Source organism: Capra hircus, chromosome 10 (genome assembly GCF_001704415.2).
Source record: "Capra hircus breed San Clemente chromosome 10, ASM170441v1, whole genome shotgun sequence".
Taxonomy (NCBI): Eukaryota; Metazoa; Chordata; class Mammalia; order Artiodactyla; family Bovidae; genus Capra; species Capra hircus.
The window spans coordinates 91651248-91677529 of NC_030817.1; the positions used below are offsets into that span (position 1 = coordinate 91651248).

General features: G+C 44.2%; 2 protein-coding genes across 11 annotated transcripts in view; one reads left to right on the forward strand and one right to left on the reverse strand.

The window, feature by feature from the left end:
• LHFPL2 (lipoma HMGIC fusion partner-like 2) overlaps positions 1-14671 on the forward strand; it is a 171746-nt gene extending 157075 nt beyond the window's left edge. For all 7 annotated transcript variants that reach the window (XM_018053681.1, XM_018053680.1, XM_018053679.1 and 4 more), the window contains one exon: positions 10529-14671. In XM_018053681.1, coding sequence (XP_017909170.1) covers positions 10529-10785 — 257 coding nt within the window. In that variant the 3' untranslated portion in view covers positions 10786-14671. The remainder of the gene's footprint in view (positions 1-10528) is intronic.
• SCAMP1 (secretory carrier membrane protein 1) overlaps positions 1-26282 on the reverse strand; it is a 154591-nt gene that overhangs the window by 8921 nt on the left and 119388 nt on the right. For 2 of the 4 annotated variants that reach the window (XM_013966720.2, XM_005685069.3), the window contains one exon: positions 20607-24336. In XM_013966720.2, the coding sequence (XP_013822174.1) occupies positions 24172-24336 (165 nt within the window). In that variant the 3' untranslated portion in view covers positions 20607-24171. Of the gene's footprint in view, positions 1-17556; positions 17656-20606; positions 24337-26282 lie in introns of those variants that run through there. The other 2 variants (XM_005685067.3, XM_018053678.1) reach the window with 2 other exon arrangements.

Genomic DNA, 26282 nt, shown 5'->3' on the forward strand with positions numbered 1-26282 from the left:
GTGTAATCAGCTATAAGTGTCTCCTGGAAGGTTCGTAGGACATGGTTTTCTGTGGATCATTTTGTGGATGGCATTAGTATCCTAAGTGGATGTGCAGTTTCAGACGGCTCCCAAGCACACAGACTCTAAGAGCAAAGATTGAAATGTAGGCAGGTTATATAGCTTACATTTATACAGCTTACATTTTCTCCCTCTCGTCCGATGGGTTTTGTGCTTTATTTCCAGTTTTCTGCTCACACAGATTCTGCAGGAGGGCATCATAGCGAACACTGTGCTGCTTTGACCTTTTCATCGGTTTTCTTTCTAGAAGTTTTTTTTTTTTTTTTTTGGCCAATGACAGCCATTCCAAGGTGGCATCTGTACTGCAGTAAGGAGGCTGATGACACTCAGACTGCAATGTAAGACAAGGCGTGGATGCACATCCTTTATCTGGTTGCCATCTTGCTGTAGGGTTGTCAGGTCAGCCTGCCTGACGCCAGGCAAGCCTTCCCCTCCTCGTCATCCCTAGACAGCAGGCCTGTGGTGTTTCCACTTGATATGCGCTTGTCACGTGCTCCTGAATGTCTCACAGGTGTAAGCAAGCCGGCTTTTGAGGATTCAGCAACCTCCCCTCCTCAGTTGGACAGGGTTCGCAGTAACGCAGCAGCCGAGGGTGATGGCTCTGGAGTGGGCCACGGAGCATTGCCACCTGGATCTGAGTCCCAGCTCCACCATCAATTAGTGGTGTAACCTTACCTAATCCCTCTGTGCCTTGGTTTGCTCATCTGTCAAATGATGAGATTAACAGTACCCACCTTAGTCCTCTCAAGGACTCAATGAGCTATATGTAAGGGGCTTGGCTGCTGCCTGGCAACTTGCAGTGCTTAGTGAGTGCTAACTGCTGCCACAGTCACTGCGGTGGTAACACAGTTGCATAGCTTCCCTGGTGGCTCAGAGGGTAAAGCGTCTTCCTGCAATGCGGGAGACCCGGGTTCAGTCCCTGGGTAGGGAAGATCCCCTGGAGAAGGAAATGGCAGCCCACTCTGGTACTCTTGCCTGGAGAATCCCATGGACAGAGAAGCCTGGTAGGCTACTGTCCATGGGGTCGCAAAGAGTCGGGCACAACTGAGCGACTTCACTTTCTTTCACAGTTACTGTAACAATTATCATTCCGATCATTAAGGGGTTCTAATCACCTGTATAAACCTCCACCTTTCAAGTATTAGTTGCAAATGTGGAAAATAGAGGGAGGGTGTTTACAGCTAAAACTCCATGTCATCTTTGTTTGGAATCTACCATTTTTACCATAGCAGGTCTTTCCGAAAGGTTCTTCCAAATATGAGAAGACTAGGAAGGAAATGGGAATCACAAATGACCTGTGAAGTCGGTCAGCAGCATAGTCTGTGCAAGGGGCTGTGTCATAGGCACTGAGTGTGAGTTTGAAGTGGACGTGGAGACAGAAGCCAAGGAGCAGAATACAGTCCTCGCTGCTCTCCGGTTTACAGTCCAGCGGGAGTTCATCTCAGCCAAAAGTATGTACTTGGAGGCATCCGAGAGACCTCGGAACCAGTGCTCCTCTTTCATGGGACAAATGCATGTTATGTCACAGTAAGAGTCCTGGTTTTTCTTTCGGTGTCCAGGTAGTTGGTAACCATTTCCTTGTTTTTATTTAAACATTTTACCCACGAAATTGAGCTGCCGCTCTTAAAGCAGAGTGTAAGGGGCCTAGTTCAGCCTTGCCTCGGCGACTGTGGAGGCGTGACTACAGGGAGTGTGCAGAGTCCTTGCACGTGGGGAGCAGGCCCTTTCAGGCGGCCCTCTCTGGGAAGGGAAGGGCTAGATGGCAAGCTCGGGGGGTGGGCAGCCGGGAGGGCTGACGGTGCCTTCCTCCAAGCAGTCTTGGTACCGGACAGTGTGCCCTGGGGTGTGATGCAAGTGAAAAGATCCCCAGCTAACAACAGTGGGTGACTTTCTAATAGCTATTAGTGACTGCCAAAATGACTTCCAGCTTTGGAAAAAATGAAAATTTAGGAGGAAAGGAGAGGTAAGCGTACAGATCAAGGTTAGCTGTTAACCAGCAGGCCTACGGCTGTCGCGTGTCACTCTAGCGTCAACTGTTGGACCGCATGATGGTCCCGGACTTAGAGTTACGTGAGCACGTGTGTTACCCTCGCAGGGGCAGGGCATCCTCTCTCCTCCCTTGCCCCACTGGCCCCCCTCCATCGGAGGCTGATCTGCGGCACTGCCCTCAGGGCCGGGGGGGTGTCCCATCTGCGGCACTGCCCTCAGGGCCGGGGGGGTGTCCCATCTGCGGCACTGCCCTCAGGGCCAGGGAGGTGTCCCATCTGCAGCACTGCCCTCAGGGCTGGGGGGGTGTCCCTGGGCCGTGGGAGGGTCCCCCTCCCTGCCTTCGGTGCCAGCACTGTCTGCCGGCCTCTCCACTCCCCGGGCTCGTGCTGCTGGCCACTACCTCACGGCTTCTGCGAGCTGCGCGCTCCACCGCCCTCATCTCCCCTCACCCCCACCACCACCTGCCGTCTCGCCGAACTTCTCCAGGTTCACCCCTGCGCTGCTCCTCTGCTCCCTGCTGGCCCCCTGGGCAGTGCCCACGTCAGCCTCGGCGCATCTTTACAGGTGTCGTGGCTGCCGCCAAGCATAGTTGGAAACAGTTTCAGAGTCTTGAGGCTAAATGATCTCTAGATTAATGAAGACTCATCACACTTAATTGACTTAATGCTTTTTTTTTTTCATGTGATCTCCCAATAGAGATCTATTTTTTTGTAGCCAGAAAGGAGATTTTCAACACTTGCAGTCTCATGATTTGGTCCCTTCACGTGTTTCATTAGTAAATGTGGCTGGTGTGCTGTTAGCCAGAATTGCCAACCCCTAGGATTCATGTTATTGAATGAAGCTTTTCCTGCAACCATTTTAAAAGCCTGGCAAGAACTTAAAAGGCCTTCATTTTAAAATGTAACAAATCTACATCACAGCACTCTATCTTTTCATTCATCCAACAAATATTTACTGAATGCCTATTACATGTCAGACATTGCTCCAGGCAATTGGGACACATAAAGAATAAACTGCACAAAGTTCTCTGTCCTCCTGGGCTTTACATTCAAGCTGGTGGCGACAGACAACAAACCAAATAATTATACAGTACGTTAAAAAGTGACGGGTGCTATGGAAGGAACGAACTAAAAGCCAGGGCAACACAGGCTGGGTGTGCTGGGGTGAAGGGGGGCGGGTAAACTGCAGTATTAAACAGGGTCTCAGGGCAGGATTCAGTGAGAGGAGATCCAACCCAAGACCTGCAAGGAGATGCAGGAGTTAGCCATGGGCAGCCAAGGAGGAGTGCTCTCCCGGCCAAGGGACAGCTAGAACGGAGGCCAGTGGGCTCCGCCAGCGGAGGAAAGTGGGCTCGAGGAGAAGGGCTGGTGTCAGAGATGAGTCGAAGATTTCTGACCTGAGCAGCTCTGGAATGGGACTCCCGTTGACTGAGATGAAGCCCACGGGACAAAGACCGGGTTTTGAAGTGGGGAGCAGGAATCAGGAGTTAGGTTTGGACAAAGTTTTCAAGCACCGTGTTAGCATCCAAGTGGGCATCAAGTGGGCAGTTGGATATGCAACTCTGGCGCTAACATTAAGATCAGGGTTCAGGAGATGGCAGCCCAGAGGCGGCACCTAACGCTGTGGGATCGAGTGTGATCAACAAGGAGAATGCAGACGACAGAAGACTGGGCCTTGGGCCCTCCAGTGTTCAGAGACTGGAAAGGTGAGGAGGAACCGAGAAGGGACAGTCAGCAGGCCTTCCCACCGTGGGTTTCCTTTAACCCAATGTTGTCAGAACTTGTGGACTGAAGCTGTCACCCCCAGTGAGCCAGGAATGCTCTCTGAGCTGTGTCTCGGAGTGGGGCTGGGACGCCGGGAGCCAGTCATTCTCCTGCCTGATTCGTCTTGTTATAGAGATGCCGGCCTGGGCACGAGGTGAAGGGGCAGGGGCCGCCTCCTGGCAATGTGCCCAGTGAGAGAAGTTCGCTCAACAGACTGGCATTTAGTTGGAGTCACAGGGTAGACCTGGTAGGGATAAACATGACCAGGTGGAGCTTTGGGGTTTTTTGAGCTATATTGAATGGGAAATGAATGTTTGATAGTTAGATGGTTTCCTGCTAGGTTCTTAAATGAGTCAGTGGCTGTTTGAAAGCCAGAAATAAATTGAACTCTTGACCTCTGTTACCCAAGGTTAACTGTGACACACCCATCAGAGGTTTATGGTAAATGCAGAGATAAAATTGTGGCAGAAATCCAGAAAGAGCCAGCCTTTCTGCCCTCAAGGGGCTCAGAGTCCTGCTAGGGCACTGCTCTGTCCCAGGGCTGAGAATAAAGCCTGCTACTTACTAGGCAGCTCAGTAAATTGAGTTGAAGAAATACACAAAAGAAACACGATGAAGAGCTGAAGAAGGGTGTGCAAGGGGCAGTGGGAACACAGAGAAGACCATTCGGGCAGGAAGTGGTGACAGATGTCACACAGGTAACATGAGAGCCAGGGTGCGGGGTGGGGGTGGGTGTTTCCAGGGGGATGAGTGCCCAAGGGGTCAGCATGAGTGACACCCCTTGTTTGGGGAGTGGGCACTCCCCAGGATGACCTAGTTGGAGCCCACATCTATTGAATGATGCTATGTCTGCTAGGCCCTGTCTGCTGTGAGCTCTCCAGAGATACTAGGTTATTTCAGAGCTTTAGAATGAACATGTTGCAACCTAGTGGTGGCTGAGTGGGCATCCTTTCCTGGGGGCTTCTCCAGACTGCCGGTGGCAGTAACAGATGGCCATCTTTCCTTCCTGTCCTTAGAAATTTTTCTTTGCGAACTGAGGTCTAGTCAGTCTTTTCTATTTGGTCTGGAAGCCTGTCTGAGGAGGAAGCAGGAATATGATGGCCAAAGGCACACTTGCTATTCCGCACAGTAACGAGCACGTTAGTGCTGGCTCTCCCTGCTGGGCCAGGGAAGAGGGCCTCCTTCTGGACAGGCAGTGGGTGACCACAAAAGGCAGGCCGCCTGGAGTCCGTCCCTCGGCCAGCAGGTGTGAAAGGGGGTGGTGGTCCCGTGACAGAGCCGCGGGAGGGCTGGCACTGGCACGGCAGGGAGACTGGGGGCCACCGCACGCTTCCCCACGCTTCCCCACGCTCCCCCACAGCCCGTGGGCGGTGGCGCAGACTCAGCTCCCCCGTTCCAATAGCATCCCCTGCTCTTAAAGCTGGAGGTGGCCATCTTCAGACCAAGTAAAACGTTTTTATTGTATTCAGCAGCTCCTGGTCTTTCCAAAACTGGGGGCTTGGCAGGATTATGGAGGTTTTCCCCCCTACCTAAGGGATTTGATTAAAACTTATATTTGATAACATTATTTGATTTCAGGGCAGCAGTAAGAAAATTCCCTAAGATATATAATTTTGTGGCTGGTCTACTCATAGTCAGTGCTGACTGTTGATCAGGAAGACTATGGCTTTACTTTTCCCAGCGTGCTTCATTCATTTTCTTTTTAGCACCTTGTTTTAGGCACTGGAAACTCAGCCAGGAGACCCAGCTCCTACCCTCTCCTTTTTAGAGCTCATGAAGTCTAATTATTTAAGTTAAACCAGAGCCATGTGTGTATGTTGCCCACAGACTAAAAATTTCTCTGTAGCAGGCTAGAACTGCTGGGTATCCAGGTTGAGTCTGAAAGCTCCTTCCAGGTCAGGGAAACTATTACTAAAATGCCACAGGGACACGGTGGATGTTGCATTGTGGCTGCTGGTACCCATGACAGCCAGCATCTTATGGCGGGCTTCAGTAAACAACTGTCTGGGCTGTCTCTAACCTGGGCTGGGGTAGCATCTGTAAGGTAGTCCAAGTGACTGACCATCACTTCCGTTAATGTCTTTCTTCCCCAGATAAGGCTGAGTCACCCCCCAGCGACCCGATGGTGAGCACAGGCTGGCACCTTCTAGTCTTGCTGGCACAAAGAACCGAGAGGCTGTTAGAGAAAAGACGGGCTGCAAGGGGGAGGGTCTCCAGGTTGGGGAGAATCGTACCTACTTGGGTGCCATCCCCCGAGTGGAGCTGCTGCAGGGGCTACCAGCTCTCTGAACTGCTAGGATGCCTGTAGCCGTGGCAGTTGTCTTGAGCAGTTGTCCAGCATCATCCTCGATGCCTTTCCTCCCCCTCCCAGCTGGGCCTGCTGCAGCTCAGCCAGGCCCCAGGAAGAGAGGCCAGTCAGAAGAAAAGCAGACGCCCACTGGCCTAGTCCCGTTTTCTCTGTCACCCTCCAAACCCACGCACACACTGAAGGCGTGATGCGGTAAAAAGCAAGGGCGTGGAAAGGCCCCAGGGACGGGCTGGCCTCGCCGCAGGAGCTGCTGTTTCTTAATACTTCAAGGGGGAGAGACCAGTTTCTGGCGTGGCTCTTATGTGAAACTCAGTCCAGAGCACACCTTGCCGGGGGTCCCTGGGGCATTCCAGAGCGAGGATGAGGGGAGCCACGCCACATCTGCCGCAGACTTGGTGTGTCTTACGGCGCGTCTTGCCGGTGGTCTGATGTGCCCGTTCTGTCTCCGTGGCTGGTGTCAAGCCTGCTTGCACTCTGAGGCACATGTCTACGTCTAGCCCCTGGGGTTCACAGGCCTCGGACGGGCAGTGTGACAGGGGAAGCCAACCCACCAGCATTCTGCATCTCTTTTCCTGCTGGGGTGGTTCATGCCTGTTGACTGGCACCTGCCAGAGTTACGGTACTCTTTCTCCTCCAGGGCACTGTGGTTCAGAAAAACTCTACTGCAGAACAAGCTGCCCTGACATTAGTAATATTTTATTAGGAGTCTACTCTATGGCAGGCTTCCCTGGTGGAGCCGAGGTTAAAGTGTCTGCCTGCAACGTGGGAGACCTGGTTCGATCCCTGGGTCGGGAAGATCCCCTGGAGAAGGAAATGGCAACCCACTGCAGTATTCTTGCCTGGAGAATCCCGTGGATGGAGGAGCTTGGTGGGCTGCAGTCCACGGGTCGCAGAGTCGGACACGACTGAGCGACTTCACTTCACTATGGCAGGCACTGTTCTGAACCCTGGCTTTCTAGTAGTAAATCCGATGTTCAAAAATCCCTGCCCTTGTGGAGCTTAGTTTAGAATGGAGATGGATTAACAGTCAAAATAAGTTGAAATATCAGGTTGAGCCACATGAAACCACCATTTTTGTAGGTTAAAAAAAAATGTGACAAATAGTTTCATATGACTCAAGGTACTAGATTGTTACTAAGAAATGCTAAGGAAAAATACCAAAGCAGGGAACAGGGATAGCAAGTCAGGGGAAGGGAGGCAGTTGAAACTGTGAGTAGGTGGGACCTGAAGACAAGGAGGCGTCATCCGAGGGGAGCATGGCGAGAGCAAAGGCTGGAGCAGGCAGCGGGGGCGAGAGGTGGGAGACAGAGAGCCGACACAGAGGACCGCAGGGCTGTGGAGTTTACTCAGAGCTGGGGAACCGTTACGGGCTTCTCGAGAATTTTACTCAGAGGCAAGAGAACCTGCTGGCCTGATGGCTGTGACTAGGGGACACTTGTTAGCGCCTGGGGACCGGTGCCCCAGGAGTAGTGTGGAGTCAGGACCTTGGGAAGTGAGAAGCCTATGTGGCCACCTGAATCACGAAGCTTTCTGGAATTCCTTTGGTAGAAGAGTCTTTTCTAAATACCTAGAGGGATGATGAACGTCTCTCCTCGCTCACCTGAAGGCCGGTGGTTTTCTCTCGCGCTCAGACAGTCGTGTGTGTTCACGGCACTGATCATGCTCCGTTTGGCCCTGTCGTGTGCAAGGAGCAGAATCCTCGCAGCCAGGCCGCCCAGGTGGGGACACACGTCGTGTGCACTGGGGGGCTCACAGATGTACCAGAGCCACTTCCTGTCATCCACCTGGGGGAAACTGCCCTGTGGGCTTATAATCAAGCTGGGGCTTCCAAAAGACTCTTAAGCATGGCACCCTTTTATGATAGTCTCCCTGCTGCTCACAGATGGGTTGGCCAATAGCAACCACAGGGTTTTGAGTAGGCCTGAAGCACTTGAGGAACCTCACCTGAGCTACCAGTAAGGGAACAGCTCAGGAGAAGTACAGGGTAAATGTACTTGACTGTGCTGAAAAAAAAGGGGGTCCGATGATATTAGAAGAAGAATTATTTATTTTAAAACTTCCCAGAAGGATGTGCGATAGCCACATGACTGTGCATCCTACAAAGAGTCAGACGCAACTGAACAAGCCAGAGCCCAGCACAGGGTAGCAGAGCTGCTAGGTGACGGCAGATCCTGCTCGCCCTAGCCCCTTCATATTAACATGCATTCATTTACTAATTGGACTTAAGCCACGTAATACAAATGATGAGTGCAGTTAATAATTGGAGCCACATTTCAAATACACACTCTGGCCTTTTAAGCGAAAGAGCAGCTAATGCTCCCTTGCCCCCGCTACATGCCTCTGCATCCTGATACAGGTCCCAGTGAGGAGGGACTCCTGTTCCCAAGGCAGTAACTCAGGACCTGAGGCAGGAGACTTCCCAGGTTCCCTGTGCCTGGGGTGAGGTTTCCTAGGGAACAGGGTGGGGATTAATCAGGATTTCTCATAGGCCTTAGAGATACAAAGGGCTTCCCTGGTGGCTCAGAGGTTAAAGCGTCTGCCTGCAATGCGGGAGACCTGGGTTGGATCCCTGGGTCAGGAAGATCCCCTGGAGAAGGAAATGGCAACCCACTCCAGTATTCTTGCCTGGAGAATCCCATGGATGGAGAAGCCTGGTGGGCTACAGTCCACGGGGTCACAAAGAGTTGGACATGCTGAGCGACTTCACGTAGAGACACAAAAGAATTAGCTCAGTCATCCTACATCCCCCCAGCTGAGTTACATCTGTTCAGATGGAGAGTCCTTTATTCTTCCAAGGGTCCTATTTTGTAGCCTGGCCTTTCCCGATTATTAAGTTAGTTGCTCAGTCACGTCCCCATGGATGCCATGCGACCCCATGGATTGTAGCCCACCAGGTTCCTCTGTCCATGGGATTCTCCAGGCAAGAATACTGGAATGGGTTGCCATTTCCTTCTCCAGGTCAGTAAAGGCAGGGAAAGAGAATTGAAGGTCAAGCTTAAATTAGGAGGATACAACTGCTGTTCCAGTATATCTAAAACACAGGTCTTTTTGTCTATGAATTAATAATCTTGGTTATATAGATATCATTTGTCAAAGAAAACTGTCTTTTCTTGCTGCATATAGCATTGGCCAAAAAGTTCGTTTGGGTTTTCATACCATCTAATGGGAAAACACGAATGAGTTTTTTGGCCAACCCAACAGAATAAAGCCATCATCTTCTTGCAGCATCCTTTCTACCAAGAAAGTGTTGTTGGGTAAGCTTTGGGGTCCCTCAGTTTTCTTTGTCATCTTGGGACCTGGACTTCCTTACAAACAGCTTCTGCTGTGTGAGGGGGAAGCAGGCAAGGCACCCTGCCCCACCACGGCCCCGGGCTGGCAGGGAAGGTGACTCTTGATTGCACAGTGAGCAGTAAAGCTGCAGGGATAGAAAAATAGTGGACCTTTAGTGTGTCAGTGTGGTGGGGTCAGCAGAATGGAAACAGAGCTTCTTAGTGTCTACTCAAAGCTGCACTTAAAAGCAATCAGACAAAAAATGCTCATCAAGTTTGCATGTGGTTTCAGAATGTCTATGTAAATATAGAAATCACTGTCCTAGGTATGAGGTTGGTTGCTGGTGAATGCCAGCAAACTGACCCCTCGTGGGCTTATCTTTAAAGCATGACAGCCAAGTCAAGATCTGGTCTCTTGCATTTAACTCTTGTTCTCTGTGAATTCTCTTATAATTCACATATTTTCTGCCTGAAGCCAGACAGTAAACATTTCCGATTTTTGCAGGCCGCAGGGCCTATGCCATCCTCCTCACTGTGCTGTTCCTGCACTGCCACGGGCAGTCCATAAATGAACAGGCATAGCTGTGTGCCGGTAAAACTTTACTTAAAACACAAGGCCCCGCTTGACCTTAGTTTGCCGACCTCTGCCTTACGGCAGGACGAGCCCTATGGGAGAAAGTGGTAACAGAGTCACCTGCTTTCCTAGAAGAGAATTGCTAGTGGGTTCACATTCTGACATGTACATAAGAGGCTAAAGTGAAAGTCACTTAAGGTGTCTGACTCTCTTTGTGACTGCATGGACTACACAGTCCATGGAATTCTCCAGGCTAGAATACTGGGTCTTTCCAACCCAGGGATCGAACCCAGGTCTCCCGCCTTGCAGGTGGATTCTTTACTAGCTTCCACAAGGGAAACCCCGGGGCTAAAAGTATTCCCAATAAAGTGACTGTCTTGGTCAGGCCAGGTGAGTTGCACAGAACAGTACTGACACTCGCTGAGTCTGGCCCTGGAAGCAGACTCAGCATCGTTCCACTACTGCAGCCCGGACCCCAGAGCGGGCACATCGAGTAACCAGCACACAGGCACGCCGCCACTCACTCGCCACGGGGTTTTCATCTGCTCTCTCTTCTGCCCTGCAGGCCTCTTCCTCATCCTGGGCCTGATACTCTACCCCGCTGGCTGGGGCTGTCAGAAGGCCATAGGCTACTGCGGACACTACGCGTCTGCCTACAAACCCGGAGACTGCTCGCTGGGCTGGGCCTTCTACACCGCCATCGGGGGCACGGTGCTCACCTTCATCTGCGCTGTCTTCTCTGCCCAAGCGGAGATCGCCACCTCCAGTGACAAAGTACAGGAAGAAATCGAAGAGGGGAAGAACCTCATCTGCCTCCTTTAGTTTGGAAGAGACATCAACGCCGTTTTCTTGCTCGCCGTAACCTTGTGAAACACTTCACTTCTGGTTCCGTCATTTGGGTCAAGTGAAGAGCTAGCCTTTACCTACCGAAGCCACATTCCACAGCCTCCCAGGACCGACGGCAGGCCGCGTCCAGCCACGCCGAGCACTGCACGTGAGGGCCCCAGTGCAAACTGTAAGAGATGGAACGAGGAAACCGCACACAAGCCCTGGCGTGGAGTTGCGTTCCGTCGGACCCCATCTCCCCACCAAAGCTCAATGAAGGATGACGATCGGAACCAGGAAAGCAACAGGTCTCTGGTGACAGAAGAGGCCGCAGGCCGGGTCTGCGGGCGGTTTTAGACGTGTTCCTGCACAGGCTGCACGCCTGCGGGCATCTCTGCCTCAGAGTGAGGCTGGGGGTCGGGGGGCTTTGTTTCCTCTGGTTCCTTCACACTGTCTCCTCTGGGGCCCACAGTGAAGACCGTACATTTACCGGGGACATGACGTGCGCTGCAGGGCACACACCAAGACACTGCCTCTTGCTCAGCTGACCTGAGTGGTCAGCGGGGACAGTGTGGAATTCTACTGTGGGACTTACTCTAGGCTGAACTCCAGAGTCAGGTGGGTCTGCTGAACTGTCACTCTGAGAGTCTAGAAATTTGAGGAGAGAAAGGATGAGGACCTGTCCCACTGTGAGAATAAAAGCACAGACAGAATCCCATTAGTAGAGACAGTCACTCCACTTCCCAGGCGTAGCATCAGTACTGGCCCAGTCTCCTCTGCCACCAGAAATCCCGTGTCGTTCCCCAAGGGCTAGGACTGAGCTTTGACTGCTGGGGGAAACCTCACTGTTTCCTCCTTCCAGGGACCCAGGTCTCCAGGCTGCTGCGGCTCACTCAGAGTGTGTGTCCGAATCTCAGCCCTTGCAGGGAGACCTTTCCCCGCCGTGCAGTAACCAAGCAGCACTCAGCTGTGTTCCCGCCTCCGGCAGCAGCAGATGACAAGGAGCTGGTCACAGGAGTTACGCTTCTCTAGTTCCTGGTGTGGGTCCTGGACGCAGACTCAGATAACAGTAAATTGCTCTAACCAGTGAGTTTACAGCAAAGGCTTCATTCTCAGGAAAGCATAGAGTAGAAGGTTCATGCAAAAATGAGAGCTCAACCAAGCTCCCAGCGCCTGCCTGCAACTGTTTACAGAAAGAATGAACACCACTATTAAAAAGGATCCAGGGCTTTTAACCTAGTTTCTATAAGTCACCAATATGACTGATCCAGGAAGATGGCATTAGCCATCACTTCAGCCTTACCCTGGAATGATCAAAGGGGCCGAAAGGAACCTAGTCGGGTATCACCCTGAACTTCAAAACTGCAGGCTGCTACAGAAGCACTTCCTTACAGCTTAAGCAAATGGGATGGATCTACCAAATTTCTGGAAGGATTAAAAGCATGGGTCTCTATAGGCTTATGAATCTGCTTACTTGAGGGCTTGCTTTGTTTTGAAAATTTAACAAATAACTAATGAACCTTGTTTGGGCGAGGTATTGTGTGCTAAGTGCCACCAGGCATAGAAGAATCCTGATTCAGATTTTAAAACCGTGCCCTGAGTGAATCATCTTAAAGCTGTGTGAGTCTGAAAACCATGCCTTGCTGCAGAACGAGTAATTGCTTTATATTAACACATAGATGGGATGGAGAACTGAAGTTTTATTCCAGGCTGGCCGTCGGCCTGTTCCAGAAACCATCTTATCTCACAGATTACGACCTAGAGGGCAGGAGAGTATGGGTGGGGAACCAGCCTTTAATGAGTTCACCACTCTTAGACCAAAACTCAGAATAAGCCAAGTATACATCTGTGACTCTTTTGAAAAGCAAAGAGGTAAATATGTGTGCTCACGGCAGCCTGCCATCCGGACTCGGGAAACAAGACCTGTGTCTGACATCACACAAAAGTAGGTGATGGTGGCCACCGAACAGGGCTCCTGTCCCTGTCGGATAGGGACGCACAAAGTCCTGATACCATCATACTTATCCCTTTTTAACACTAGGAAATTAATTTTTTTAAAAAAATTGCAAAAATAAAGTTCCCTCCACCAGGCAAATAATCTTGATTAAAAATAATACACATTTTTTCCCCCACAAGATTCACTTTTCCTTCTATACAACATAGAGAATCTATGTTATAATGCTGAGTTTACACTCTCACTCTCCTCTCAGAAGAGTCATAAGCCTAGAGGATCCCCTGAGCAGGTCCATCATCTTTACTGCCTGATTGCTTTTCCACTAAGGTGGGGTGGAGATACATCCCTAGATCACTCTAATAACAAGTCATAAGTGAAAACATGCCCACTCTTGGCCAGAAGAAAGTCAGCTGACAGTGTTGACTTCATTGGTCTGAATGTCGCAGAAGACAAAAACAGTACATGCACACATACACAAAACCCCACACCACTAAAAACTGCTTCAAACACTGATTTGTCAGGCAGAGCACAGATGCAATCTCTCTAGCAGAGAAAGAGTGAACAGGTAAATGTGGGCCTTTTGAACCTGCAAGTCCCTTTAGCCAGGCTTCAGTTGGGATAAATGGAATATCAAAATCTTGCTAGCCTAGATGAAAACTGCATGGCTGTTTAAAAACCACTGAATGGGAGGAATGTGTTAGATTGAAAACAATCAAGACAATCGACCTACATCTATTTTTCTAATAAATTTCTATCAATCACATAATGGCCTCCGTCTTAAAATCCAATATACCTGGACCATCACTACTACCAGAAAAAGTCGTATTTATTTTTCGCTGCATTTGTGCTTCAAGTTTTGTGATGGGGCTGGGCTTCTCAATGAACTCCAAGAAGGCAGAAATGTTTGCTTTGGATTCTGTGGATTCTTTAAACCTGTGTGCTAATTCAACAATTTACATGAATTGTGTAAGCGTTTTTGTATACTTATCAAACATCTGTGGTGTAATGATCTTTGTTAAACATGTATTCTGTAAAGTGCCATAGTCCTTTTTTTTAAAATGTGTGTAGCATATTTAAAATATATATATATATTATACATACACGAGTCTGTGTGAGAGATGTGCAATAACAAAGGTGTATGTATGTTCTGATTTTTTGGGAACTGGACAGGAGTCAGAACAGAGACTGTTTCTGTTTTGGCAAAGGAAAGTTAAAACATTTTGCCTTCATGGCCTAGTCATTAACCCAGAACAATTCTAATGCTACACAGACCTATGTGAAGAAAAGACTGGTATGAACTCATCTTTCCCTGGGCCTACATTAAAATAATCGTTAGAGGTATGTGAAAAGGTAAGCCAGCAAGCCAGGCCCAGGTGATGCTGGTCTGTCATGTGAAATGTGAAGCTGCCATGTTGCCTTTTCTCTTAGCGTGATAACTAGTAGCTGGTACATAATCACTAAGGAGCTATTTCTTAACCTGCTTTGATAGACCACGTTAATGCTAGACCACTATTTAAGGGCTAATCTCACACCTTCTTAGCCATAAGGGTCTGCTTAGAACAGACCTCTCTGTGCAATAACATATGGCCCCTGGAAATCCCAGGCCTGCATTTGTACCGGGGCAGCACAAGAAAGGCACAACTGGGATTTCTTCTGAGACTGTGGTGAAACGCCTTCCAAGGTTGGGGGGGGTCATGAGGTGCTCCGGAGGAACTTGGCACCACTTGATATTATTCAACAGCCACTTGAGCCAAATGTAAAACTGTGTTACCGCTGACGGACTCAATCAGAGCCTTCGAATTTCCGGTCATCCTGTTGTAAACTAATACATTATTTGTCTAGCATTGATTAGGTTCCTGTGCATATGTATTTTCACCACATGCTCCCTACCCTCCCCAGATATGAATTAAACCAGATTTTGCAAACTTATTCTGATTCTCTCAAGTCTCATTATACTGTTTAAATATGATGTGTATAATCTGATCAAGAAAATATCTACCAAATTTTAAACATTAACATATGTGATACTGGTGATAAGATATTCAAGTATTTTAACTCTGCCATTCACTAATAACATATATACACCTACCTGACGTTAGCTTTAACTTGAAGTATATATTTCTTCCCCTGAGAAACACTGATGTAATTATAAATAGGAAAAAAAAAATTAAAACCCTCTCATATGCTATATAGTTATCTCAGTTTTGAAGAAATATGGAAATACTTCAAAGCATTGTGACTATAATGTAAAGAAATGTGTGAAGTTCAGTGAAGTGAAGTCGCTCAGTCATGTCCGACTCTTTGCGACCCCATGGACTGTATGTAGCCCACCAGGCTCCTCCCTCCATGGGATTCTCCAGGCAAGAGTACTGGAGTGGGTTGCCATTTCCTTCTCCAGGGGATCTTCCCGACCCAGGGATCAAACCCGGGTCTCCAGCATTCCAGGCAGATGCTTTAACCTCTACAACAAGGGAAAAGTCAACTGAAGGACACGTTCTCCTCTTCCAACAAGAATACCGCAATTAAAGGCCAATCATGGAGCAATACACCTCCACATTTCCTGAAGGTAATCTTGCCCATAAAAAGCTTCATCTAGAAACAGGACTCCACTTCATAAACTCAAGACCCGAACAACCCTTTTCAACTCTCCATATCATGTGAAGAACTTAGAACATACAAAAATAGCTTTATTTTCTTGATCTAGGGCCTGTGACAGCTGGACCTACTGTATGCTTTGGCTTCTAGGCATTCGAGACATTTTAACATTCCTGACATGTGCCAGACTTCTAATAGGAATCAACATTAAAAGCTGACAAAATTACCCAAATCAATAAAGGCAAGTTTTTTTCAAACAAATTACAATCTAAATAATCCAAGTGAAATTGGACATTTTCAGTTGCTTTCTCAGCTGTTATTACATCTTTTTCAAAAATTAATCCACAAGAGAAAGGACCCTGACTTTAAATTTCAGCACAGGCTGGGCAACCCACACCTGTGCTTCGCATTTCACACGGAGTTTTTACTTAGCAATTTTGCTACCAGCTTGATCTTCCTGGAACACACTGCATTCAGCTCACTCCTAGCTCTCCTTAGAAATCTCTGCTTAACATAATAACAGTCTTGACTACCCTGGACATTTCCTTTAAGGGAGCTATTTCAGCAGTTTCCAATAATTCAGTACCTTTTTTTAACTCCCAAACACTAAAGGGTAAGAGCCGCAAAGCAGGTTTCTAGCCTCTCCAAAGCAGCCAGTACCTGTCTTCATCTCAGGACCCCACTGGTTGCCTAGTCACACAGTTGCGGCCTCTGCGGGTGCCCCTGCTATCTTCACTGCAGCTTCCTCCTCACCCTGGAGAGTTCTCCAAGATAAGTCTTTAAGACATGACCTGCTCACTTTGCTTAGACACACAGGATGTAAACAGAAGCATAAATGAATAAGAGGAAGTAGTAAAACCACATGGAAAAGAAAAATTAATCAAATAACTTGTGGCTCTTAGTAGCTCTTTGACTTTTTATAGTCAAATATCCTGAAAAATCTAGTATCTATAAAGCAGTCCACCAAGGGGATATGTTTGGGAGAAACCACTAAACTTTATCCTTAAGAGAAGGAAGCCCGAATGAAGGCAGGAGATAGTGAAGACAATGAAGAGACCATTAGGGAGAAAGAAGCGACAGCTTGGGGACTGATTAGAAGCAGTTCGGGGAGTAGGGGAAGGAGTCTAAGATGGCTTGGGCACTGGGCAGAACGCGGTGCCTTCACCTAGATCAGGAATCCAGCAGGGACTGGGACAGTGAAGGCATGAAGGTTCAGCCTAGGCTGCCAACGTGAAGTCCCATGTGCAGCTAGAAATACACGGTGGAGAGAAGACCAGCTGGGTGGCAGAGACTTGGGAGTCTTCAACATGGACAGGCAGTAAGAATTTTTAACCTGTATACATGTTTTATGGGCTGGTACTGTGCTAAGCACTTCTTTTTAATTCATTTATTCATTAAAACCGTATGAGTAGAAACTAATATCCTCATTTTATAGATATATTAACTTTCACCCAAGTAACTTAACTGAGGTTAAGTAATTTATCCCACATGAAAAAGCTGGTAAGCGGCAAAGCCCAAGTTCAAATACAGGTTTGACACCAAAGACTACATTCTCCAACAGCTGTAGTTTCTTTCTACCCATAAGAGAGTGAGAAAACAAATACAAACCCCAAGGAGACAGCAACATCTCTGCATACTAAACTCCTAGAAAAACTTCCAAATTTAACTCCAAAAAAGCCACACCATAAGATGACAACTGATGAAAACACTGCTCCCTTTCAGAGAAAAACCTGGTAACCCTTCATACTTTCCAAGGTGACAACATATATCTCAATTTGCTCCATCTAGAGAACAGCGTTGAAAATTCATCAAGTATATGACAGCGATAAAAAATGATAGTTTTATTATAAACAATCTCTGTATCTAGCACAGGGAACTATATTCAATATCCTGGGATAAACCATATGGGAAAAGAATATTTTTTTTAAATGTATATATGTGTGTAACTGAGTCACTTTGCTGTACAGCAGAAATAAAAACAAAATTGTACTTTTCAACTATACTTCCATAAAAAATTTTATAAATAATCTCTCATCCAGAATAAGCAGCCATTATGATTACATAAGGGGCCTATTTTCTTCATAGCTAATATGACAGTTAAATAAGGATTTGTTTTCAACTTAAGTTTCTCCAAACACACACACACCCCACCACACACACATGCCAAGGACCACTGAGGAAGTCAGCACTGCTGTGAGGAGCAGGCAGCAGGTACTTACCCACATGCTGTGGAGGCAGGCCTTGGTCTGGAGATTTTCAAAAATACACGCTGTACTTTTTTTCTTGATTACTGAATTGTTTTCTAGAGTCCACTGTCCCTAAAGGATGGATATGAGTTACTGGAAATGTGGAAGATGCAAAGGAGAGAACTGGCACCAGGAGAGAGGTGGCACCAGGTAGTGGAAGCAACCCCACACTCGGCACGAGTCAGGGCCCGCGCCTGGCTGCCTCTCCCCTGCCACCACCACCGCTCACTGAGTGACTGGGGTAATTTCCTATTCCTCTATAACAGGGCCCAGTAACAAATTCCAGCACAGGCTTGGTGTAAGGATTAAGTAACTGACTTAAGTGAAGCATTTAGTATAGTTTCTGATATATAAAAAGTCCCCAATAGTATGTTATTTTTACAAAAAAGTTAAAAGAATCTTCTGTCCAGACTAATATCATTTAGAGTTGATCTTAAAAATGAAGTGTTGTCCTAAAAATTGTGAAGAATAACATAACCTGTTGTTAAACCCAATCTAGTTTTTACCTAGAGAGCCTCAATGGATTGGCTGCCTTGGCCAGCAATTTTTTTTCCATCCTGTACTAGTCATCTTTAGCTTAGGGCTTCCAGCAAGTGGAAGATTTCTCTGTAGAAACAAGATACATGGCCACTCCTATTTATAAACAAGGAGTATCAGCTGAGCCCATCATCTGTGGGAAACCAGAATGCTCAGAAAACCTTCCGACTATTTGTTAAAGCCTACCGATGGCAAAGCCTTCTTAGAAAAGGAACATCCAATCATGGGACAGTGTAAATAAAGATGGAGTTGGAGGCATAAATTGATACAATTTTCTGGAGAGCAATTTGGCAATGCACATCAAAGATCATAAAAATCTATACTTATGCTTTGACCAAGCATACTGTCCTAAGGAAAGAACACAAGCTTGGGTCCGCAATTTAGCAATAATACATTCCTTGGTAAGTTATTTATAATAAAAAAAAAGTGAAATTCAGAACCTAAAACAGTAACAGGACTTTGAAAACTAACATGTGATACATGCATATACAGCCGCTGTTACAGAGCTAATTCATCAACAGGAATATAAATATTCAACATATTTATACCAGAATTGGAAAAAAAGATTACAAACCATTGTGTAAGTTAAAATTCTCTAGTAAAAAGTCTCAGGAAATTGACTCAAGATAGCTCAGAGAGGAAAGGGTAAGAATGTTACTTGGAGAATGTAATATCCAGCTAACAAAATAGGGGTGACCAGTAAGGCTCACAAAGGAAACAGAAAGCTGTTGAGGTCTTTTCTATGTCCTTCATCCTACTTCTTTTGTACGTCTGCTTCCTTCTCCACTTTCATCACACATCAGTTTTCTAGTAACTCGAAGTCCTGGCAGAATATGATTATCCACATGGCCCAACTCAGAAACAGTATAATTCTAGACAAACCTACTTTCAGAGTAAAAATTTAATGAGCCATGTATGAGTCCACTATGGCCAGGTGACATCTGGTGCCAATGTGGTCTTCAGGGGTCCAAAGAAATGGGGTTTGTGAAAGCTAGACAGACATCCTTAAAAGACCAAGTACAGGCTGTAGAGGGAAATCTAATTTCTTAATATTAGGGGAAAAAGTGGTCTTCCTGGAAAATTAACGGAAAGAAATGAACCAAATTTAAACAGTACCTATTTGTGGGTATAAAATTATGAACCACTGTAACTCCTTTTGCTGTAAATATTTTTTTAATTTATGTGAAATGTAATTTTAACTTTATAAATAAGTTAAACTAGCAGGTCATTATGATATGATACAGAGTGAGGGAAAAACATGATAAAAATTCCCATTATTTACATCCCTTAACTGTATAAAATATGTATGTATACAAAAAGAATGGAAAAAATACAGTAAACATTAACAGTGGTATCTCTAGATGATAAAAATTACGCATTTTTATTTTCTCACTCACTTTCCATATTTTTCAGTAGTCCTACAACAGATACATATTTCCCTCATACTAGAAAAAAATTAGTCGGAGGGATGTGTATGCCCAGGGGGCTCAGTTTTTGTGTAGGAGACAATAATGTGGTAGGAACTTCTGTAACCACCAGAAGAAAAACAGTTATTTGAGGCATTTTCTTCCTAGCTCCCAAACACCTGAATAATAATATAAACTGTCACGGTAACAACTACTCATGACCATGATTTATCTTGAGAATTACTGGCCCACAAAATGTTTTAAGAGTTCTGGAGGAATTCTAGGATTAAAGCTAAGTACTATAAAACAAAGAGTTAAATAAAACGTGCATTCTATGGTTCTACAAATTCAATTGTTTAAATGTGCAAAAGATAATAGTCAACAGATGAAACACTATAAGGCAGAAGAGGATTAACGACTTTCTATCTCCAGTGAAGATGGAATGGGTTTAGTGGCAGAAGAATTTTAACTGCACCATCAGCCATGCCAACTCCAGAAAGTTATGAGCTGAAAAATAAATCAAGATTTAGATAAAATTTAACACTCACTGCACTGTTACACGCTGACTCCTATGTCCCTTGCCATTTGAAAACATAAACAGTGCCGATGAAAATTCTCTAAGTTGAAGGCTTTGTCTTATCAAAACCACATAGTTAAACTATAAATATGAAGCCCACAAGAAGGGTAAGAACACTAGAGGGGAGCCTTTCCCTATTTTGCTAGAATCTTCTAATCAAGGACATCTATTGTATTTGTCTAGGATAGATTAGAGGCAACATCTGGCTGGCTTAGAAATTTTCTACAGATTCCTTTCTACCTTTCTATAGATTGTGATAAATCTTCAAGTTTAAAAATACTCATTCTTACAAAAAGTGTGCTATTGTATAAAATGTACCCTAAAATTCTGGTAGAAATACTTCACTTTCCATAATATTTAACCACTGAGATACAACCTGTTAGTTTAATAAACAAGTATTAGAAACAATTCTAGTGTTTTAAAACATACGGTTCTACTCTAAATAAATTTATACTATGGTACTTGAAAAATCTACCAAAGTACAGATTTTTAAACATCCTCAGTTATTTTTACATTAACCGCTTTTATTTCACCTCCGAAGTTCTTAATCACAAGGAATCAGCAAGTTCCTTTAAACACTCAGCTTAAGGGGAAAATGAAGAAGACACAGTGAAGTGGCGAGTGACAGCACAAGCCTAATAAGGGAAAACGGCGCGAAAAGGTAACAGGCTCTGCATATAAATAACGTCGGGTTTACCAATAAAGATGCAAAATTAGGTGCTAATGCCAGTGTTTTCAGAAAAAGATAAAGCAATAACTATAAAAAGCATTATGTACTACAAATGATTTACAGAAACTAAAACTTAATTAAACATAAACTCCCTCTAAAATGCAAACCATACATTATATCAACATGATTTACAAAAGGCCTATATCCAATGAAAATCCAAAGTCACTTTTAGGTAACACCCAGAAAACTGAAAAAGCTGTTCCTATTTTAATGAAACATGAATTTCTCAAATAAGGTTCACCGTGAACACTTTTTTTAGACTGTATTTTTTATATCCTCCTTAGATAATCAAATGAAAAATCCAACAATACACAAATTGGTACTTTCATCAGTACATAAAACAACAGGTAGTGAGGTTAGGGAACAGGAAACAAGTCCAATCAAGTCAACACAATACTAGTACAGAGGCGTCCATGAGAACCCGCAAGGAGAGGTCTGGGCCACAACACAGGTTTTCTATTTTGAATCTAGCTTCTAGTCTGTGTATTTTGACCTTAAAGTGGTCAAGCTATTTAGTGAATCTCATGTTCCACTACCTACAAAGGTCTAAAGCAACAGAAAAACTGTCATGTCATTTTAAAAAATCAAATGTGGTATTTCTATACACATTGAGCCCTCTGTATAATTACTGCCTCTGAAGTGCTAATACAGTATTTAAAATTACACAAACAAACATCCAGTAAAGAGCATTTTATTTTATGACACTCTGTGTTAATACAATAAATATACAAAACTTCCAAACCACTGAAAACATGCAACATTAGAGGGACAGATGGAGGGCATTTATATAGGACCATGACAATCACCATAATGGCAGCGCAATATTACTCGTTGACAAAATATACAAACATCCTTAGATAAATAATCCGAGTTCCAAATTAAAACCACTGAGCAATGATTTTCCAGTGTTCAAACTTTCGTTTGAAATAAAATAGCCAAAACAGTACTACAAACTGAAAGCTGACGTGGCTCCTTACAATGTGAAGACCATTTCATGATTGTGATACTGGGTAATGCTAACATTAAATATAAACCACTAACAAATGCCAATCTTTTACTGAGTGCAAATGTGACTATTTACTAATAATCGTTAAGAGAATAGAGATTATAAGAATTAAAAACCCCTCTACCTTATCAAACTGTTAGCAATGCTATCTTTTCAATGCACATTTATGTTTTTAAAAAACATTTTTCTCTTTATAAGCTTGTATTAACCCAAATAACTGGAATTTAAAACAACACTTCCGCCATCCAAACAAAAAAAGGTACTGTTGGTTGTAATTATTCTTTGCTACTTAGCAATAGAGGATTTCTACAGAACTGAGAGAAGCATTCATAATTCTTGAAGAAAAGTATTGATATCTCAGTATTCTTCAAAAGTCTCTATGATAAAGTTTTCATCTGTAGTTTAAGGAGAAACAAAAGGAACTTGAAAGATAATGACAGACCTAAGTGCTTTTGTTTTATTTTGTGGTTAATGTTTTGAATATTTGTAAAATCCACACTCAACAAAGCATACTGATAAAACATTTTTCAGTAAGATTATAGGCTCTAAAAAACTTGAATGGGCTTATTTGGTTGAGAAAGTAGGTAGAGATTATCACTGATCAGAAATATTCATAAAAACAGCTTTAAATTCATACTCTGAATCCTATCTTCATCAGAATAAAAGAAATATCTTCCAAGTATATTACTTCAACAAAGTCCCAAATAAATCAAACGTAAACACCATCTGGATGAATCTGAGTTATATCTAGCATCACACAAAGCTTCTTTCATAAATAGGAGAATTTACCATCCCACCTCTAGGATGAAACTCATTTTAACTCTAAATGTGGGGGGAAGAATAAAAATAATTTAACCACTTACACCCAGCTGATTTTTTAGCATCAAATAATATAATCCAACCGACTACCTTTCCTTAAAATCAAATTGCATAAAACATACTCATTATTCTGCAATCTGTGGTTTGCTGATGACTTCCAAAACAACAGTACCATGACTTTACAAGTGTCTTCGAGGCATTTAATCAGTTATTAAAAAATGATTCAAAGTTTCAACCCAAGTATACTATAAGAATGAAGTCCTGTGCTGCATAGTAACAATTTTAACATGATTATGCTCATAATTAATGCATTCAACTATATCTGTATTTTCTTGCTTGGTCCAAGTTAAATGTTTTATTTTTTTCTATTGCTACAGATTTTAGTGTGTTCAGTGTGTCTCAAAAATTCAAAGACTGAGGTGCATTAGGGATTCAAGTCTAGTGAAGTACCGGGGTCTTTTTAATGACAACCAGACATGAGAGGCTAAAAAAAAAATATCTTAAATACTGTTATGTTCTTTTAGGACATGGAGTTAGGCTAGACTTTAACACCTCTGTTAAAAAGTACACAAGCATACCCCAAAAGAGAGCTGCCAAACACAAGCTCAGTTCAATTAAAAAGAGTAGCCACAAGAATATACCAAAGTTTCCAAACAGTAATATTTTACTATGGCATGAATACTGAAAATTAAAAACAAAAAGGTATTATCATCACTACATCCTATTCCACCAATTATCTACTTTTTGGATAATGCACTGCATATTATATTATGTCCTCATACTACATCCCAGAACATTTTTATTGAAAAGAAAGTATTATAGAAAATCATTTCTATGATTCTATAAACAACTCCCCAATCCTACAACCATAAGCAGTGCATAACCCAAAATACTAATTCTTTTAAGAAACATGGTATCCATGCAAGATCAGAGATTGATTATCAAAATATCAACTACTCTAAATAAAGAAAATAAAAAGATAAAATTTACATTATCTGCTTTGAAACACACACAGGCTCTTCACTGGTGACTGAAACTGCTAAAAAGCAAGCCAGTTTAAAAGTCCCTAAATTTCTGATGTCCTATTTCTTTCAATATAAATAAGGAAAAGGAATGAAGCATTGCTTTACTGCTCAAATGTGTAATTTTTATGTCTAAGATTCTTGAAAGAAGGACTGCAGCAAGTACTAAGTGCATTTTTTAGTAAGTGCCATGTTAATTTCAGTGTGTCACCACTGAAATAATTTGCTGAATATTCATCCCCCAAAAAATATGGAGAATATTTATTTTGTATGTAATATTTTTTTCTGCAAGGGGCATTGAACTATTGAGAAACTGTCAGGTAAGTAATAAGACGAGGAAGTTTTTCTGGTTTTAGCCCATGCACAAGAGATTAGGAAATATACGTGCTGTGTGTACTGTGTGTTTGGAACAAAAAAAAAAAATTTATAGAATACAGTAACTAGAGAAAAAAGTACAATCAAAAGGTAACAGTGCATTGTCGGAAGACTCTCTAAATTTGGTTACCCTTGAACGCATTCTGAGCTGCACTGCTGGCTGCAGTTGAAGCTGCATTTGCGGCTGCAGTCTGGACAGTTTTGTTGGACATCACACCTGTTGCAAACTCTTGCTGGGCCTTCTCAAAACTAGCACCTGTTGTGCGATACAGTCCATGAACCTAGGGAGGCACAAAAAAGTGGGAGAAGATGAGTGGTGACCGTACATGTTCATTTTCAACAGCTCTTCAGTTAGTCTCAACGTCACTCAGAGATACAAAGAATGGGTGTGAGGCAGGATTCCTAAGCTCAAGGACATCAGCCCCAACACTGGAACACAACACTGCATGTAAATATTTTCTTAAAACAGATTTTCCCTTTTTATCCGCAATGCAGTAGAGGTAATTATGTCTATGCCAAAGCAAGAATAATTAAAAAAAAAAAAACAGCTTAACCAAAAGCAAAAAGCTATGCTTTCCACTGTACCAAGTTACGATATTTACAGCCTTAAAAAGACTGGTTTAAACAAAACAAATCCCTTAGGATTATACAGTGGAAATGGCAAATCGATTCAAGGGATTAGATCTGATAGAGTACCTGAAGAGCTATAGATGGAGGTTGTACAGCAATGATGAAAACTATCCCCAAGAAAAAGAAATTAAAAAGGCAAAGTGGTTGTCTGAGAAGGCCTTACAAACAGCTACGAAAAGAAGAGAAGCGAAAGGCAAAAGAGAAAAGGAAAGGTATACACTTCCAAATGCAAAGTTCCAAAGAACAGCAAGGAGAGATAAGAAAGCAGTCCTAAGTCAACAATGCAAAGAAATAGAGGAAAACAAGAGAATGGGAAACACTATAGATCTCTTCAAGAAAGTTAGAGATACCAAGGGAACTTTTCATGCAAAGATGGGCACAATAAAGGACAGAAATGATACTAACAAAAGAGGAAGATATTAAGAAGAGGTGGAAAGAATACACAGAAGAACTATATGAAAAAGATCGTAATGACCCAGATAACCACGATGGTGTGATCACTCACCTAGAGCCAGATATCCTGGAGTGTGAAGTCAAACAGGCCTTATGAAGCATCACTACAAACAAAGCTAGTGGAGGTGATGGAATTCCAGTTGAGCTATTTTAAATCCTAAAAGATGATGCTGTGAAAGTGTTGCACTCAATATGCCAATAAATTTGGAAAACTCAGCAGTGGCCATAGGACTGGAAAAGGTCAGTTTTCATTTCAATACCAAAGAAGGGCAATGTCAAAGAATGTCCAAACTACTGCACCACTGCACTCATTTCACATGCTAGCAAGGTCATGCTGAAAATCCTTCAAGTTCAGTGCACTTCAGTCGCTCAGTCGTGTCTGACTCTGCAACCCCATGACTGCAGCACGCCAGGCCTCCCTGTCCATCACCAACTCCTGGAGTTCACTCAAACTCATGTCCACTGAGTCAGCGATGCCATCCAACCATCTCATCCTCTGTCATCCCATTATCCTCCCGCCTTCAATCTTTCCCAGCATCAGGGTCTTTTCCAATGAGTCAGTTCTTCACATCATGTAGCCAAGGTATTGGAGTTTCAGCTTCAGCATCAGTTCTTCTGATGAATATTCAGGACTGAGTTCCTTTAGGATGGACTGGTTGGATCTCCTTGCTGTCCAAGGGACTCTCAAGAGTTTTCCCACCACCACAGTTCAAAAGCATCAATTCTTCAGTGCTCAAGTTTCTTTATAGTCCAACTCTCACATCCAAACATGACTACTGGAAAAATCATAGCTTTGACTGGATGGACCTTTGTTGACAAAGAATTGTCTCTGCTTTTTAATAAGCTGTCAAGGTTAGTCATAACTTTTCTTGCAAGGAACAAGCATCTTTTAATTTCATGGCTGTAGTCACCATCTGCAGTGAGTTTGGAGCCCCCAAAAATAAAGTCTCTCACTGTTTCCACCATTTCCCCATCTATTTCCCATGAAGTGATGGGATGGATGCCATGATGATAGTTTTCTGAATGTTGAGTTTTAAGCCAGCTTTTTTGCTCTCCTCTTTCAGTTTCATCATGAGGCTCTTTAGTTCTTCTTCTCTTTCTGCCATAAGGGTGGTGTCATCTGCATAGCTGAAGTTATTGATAT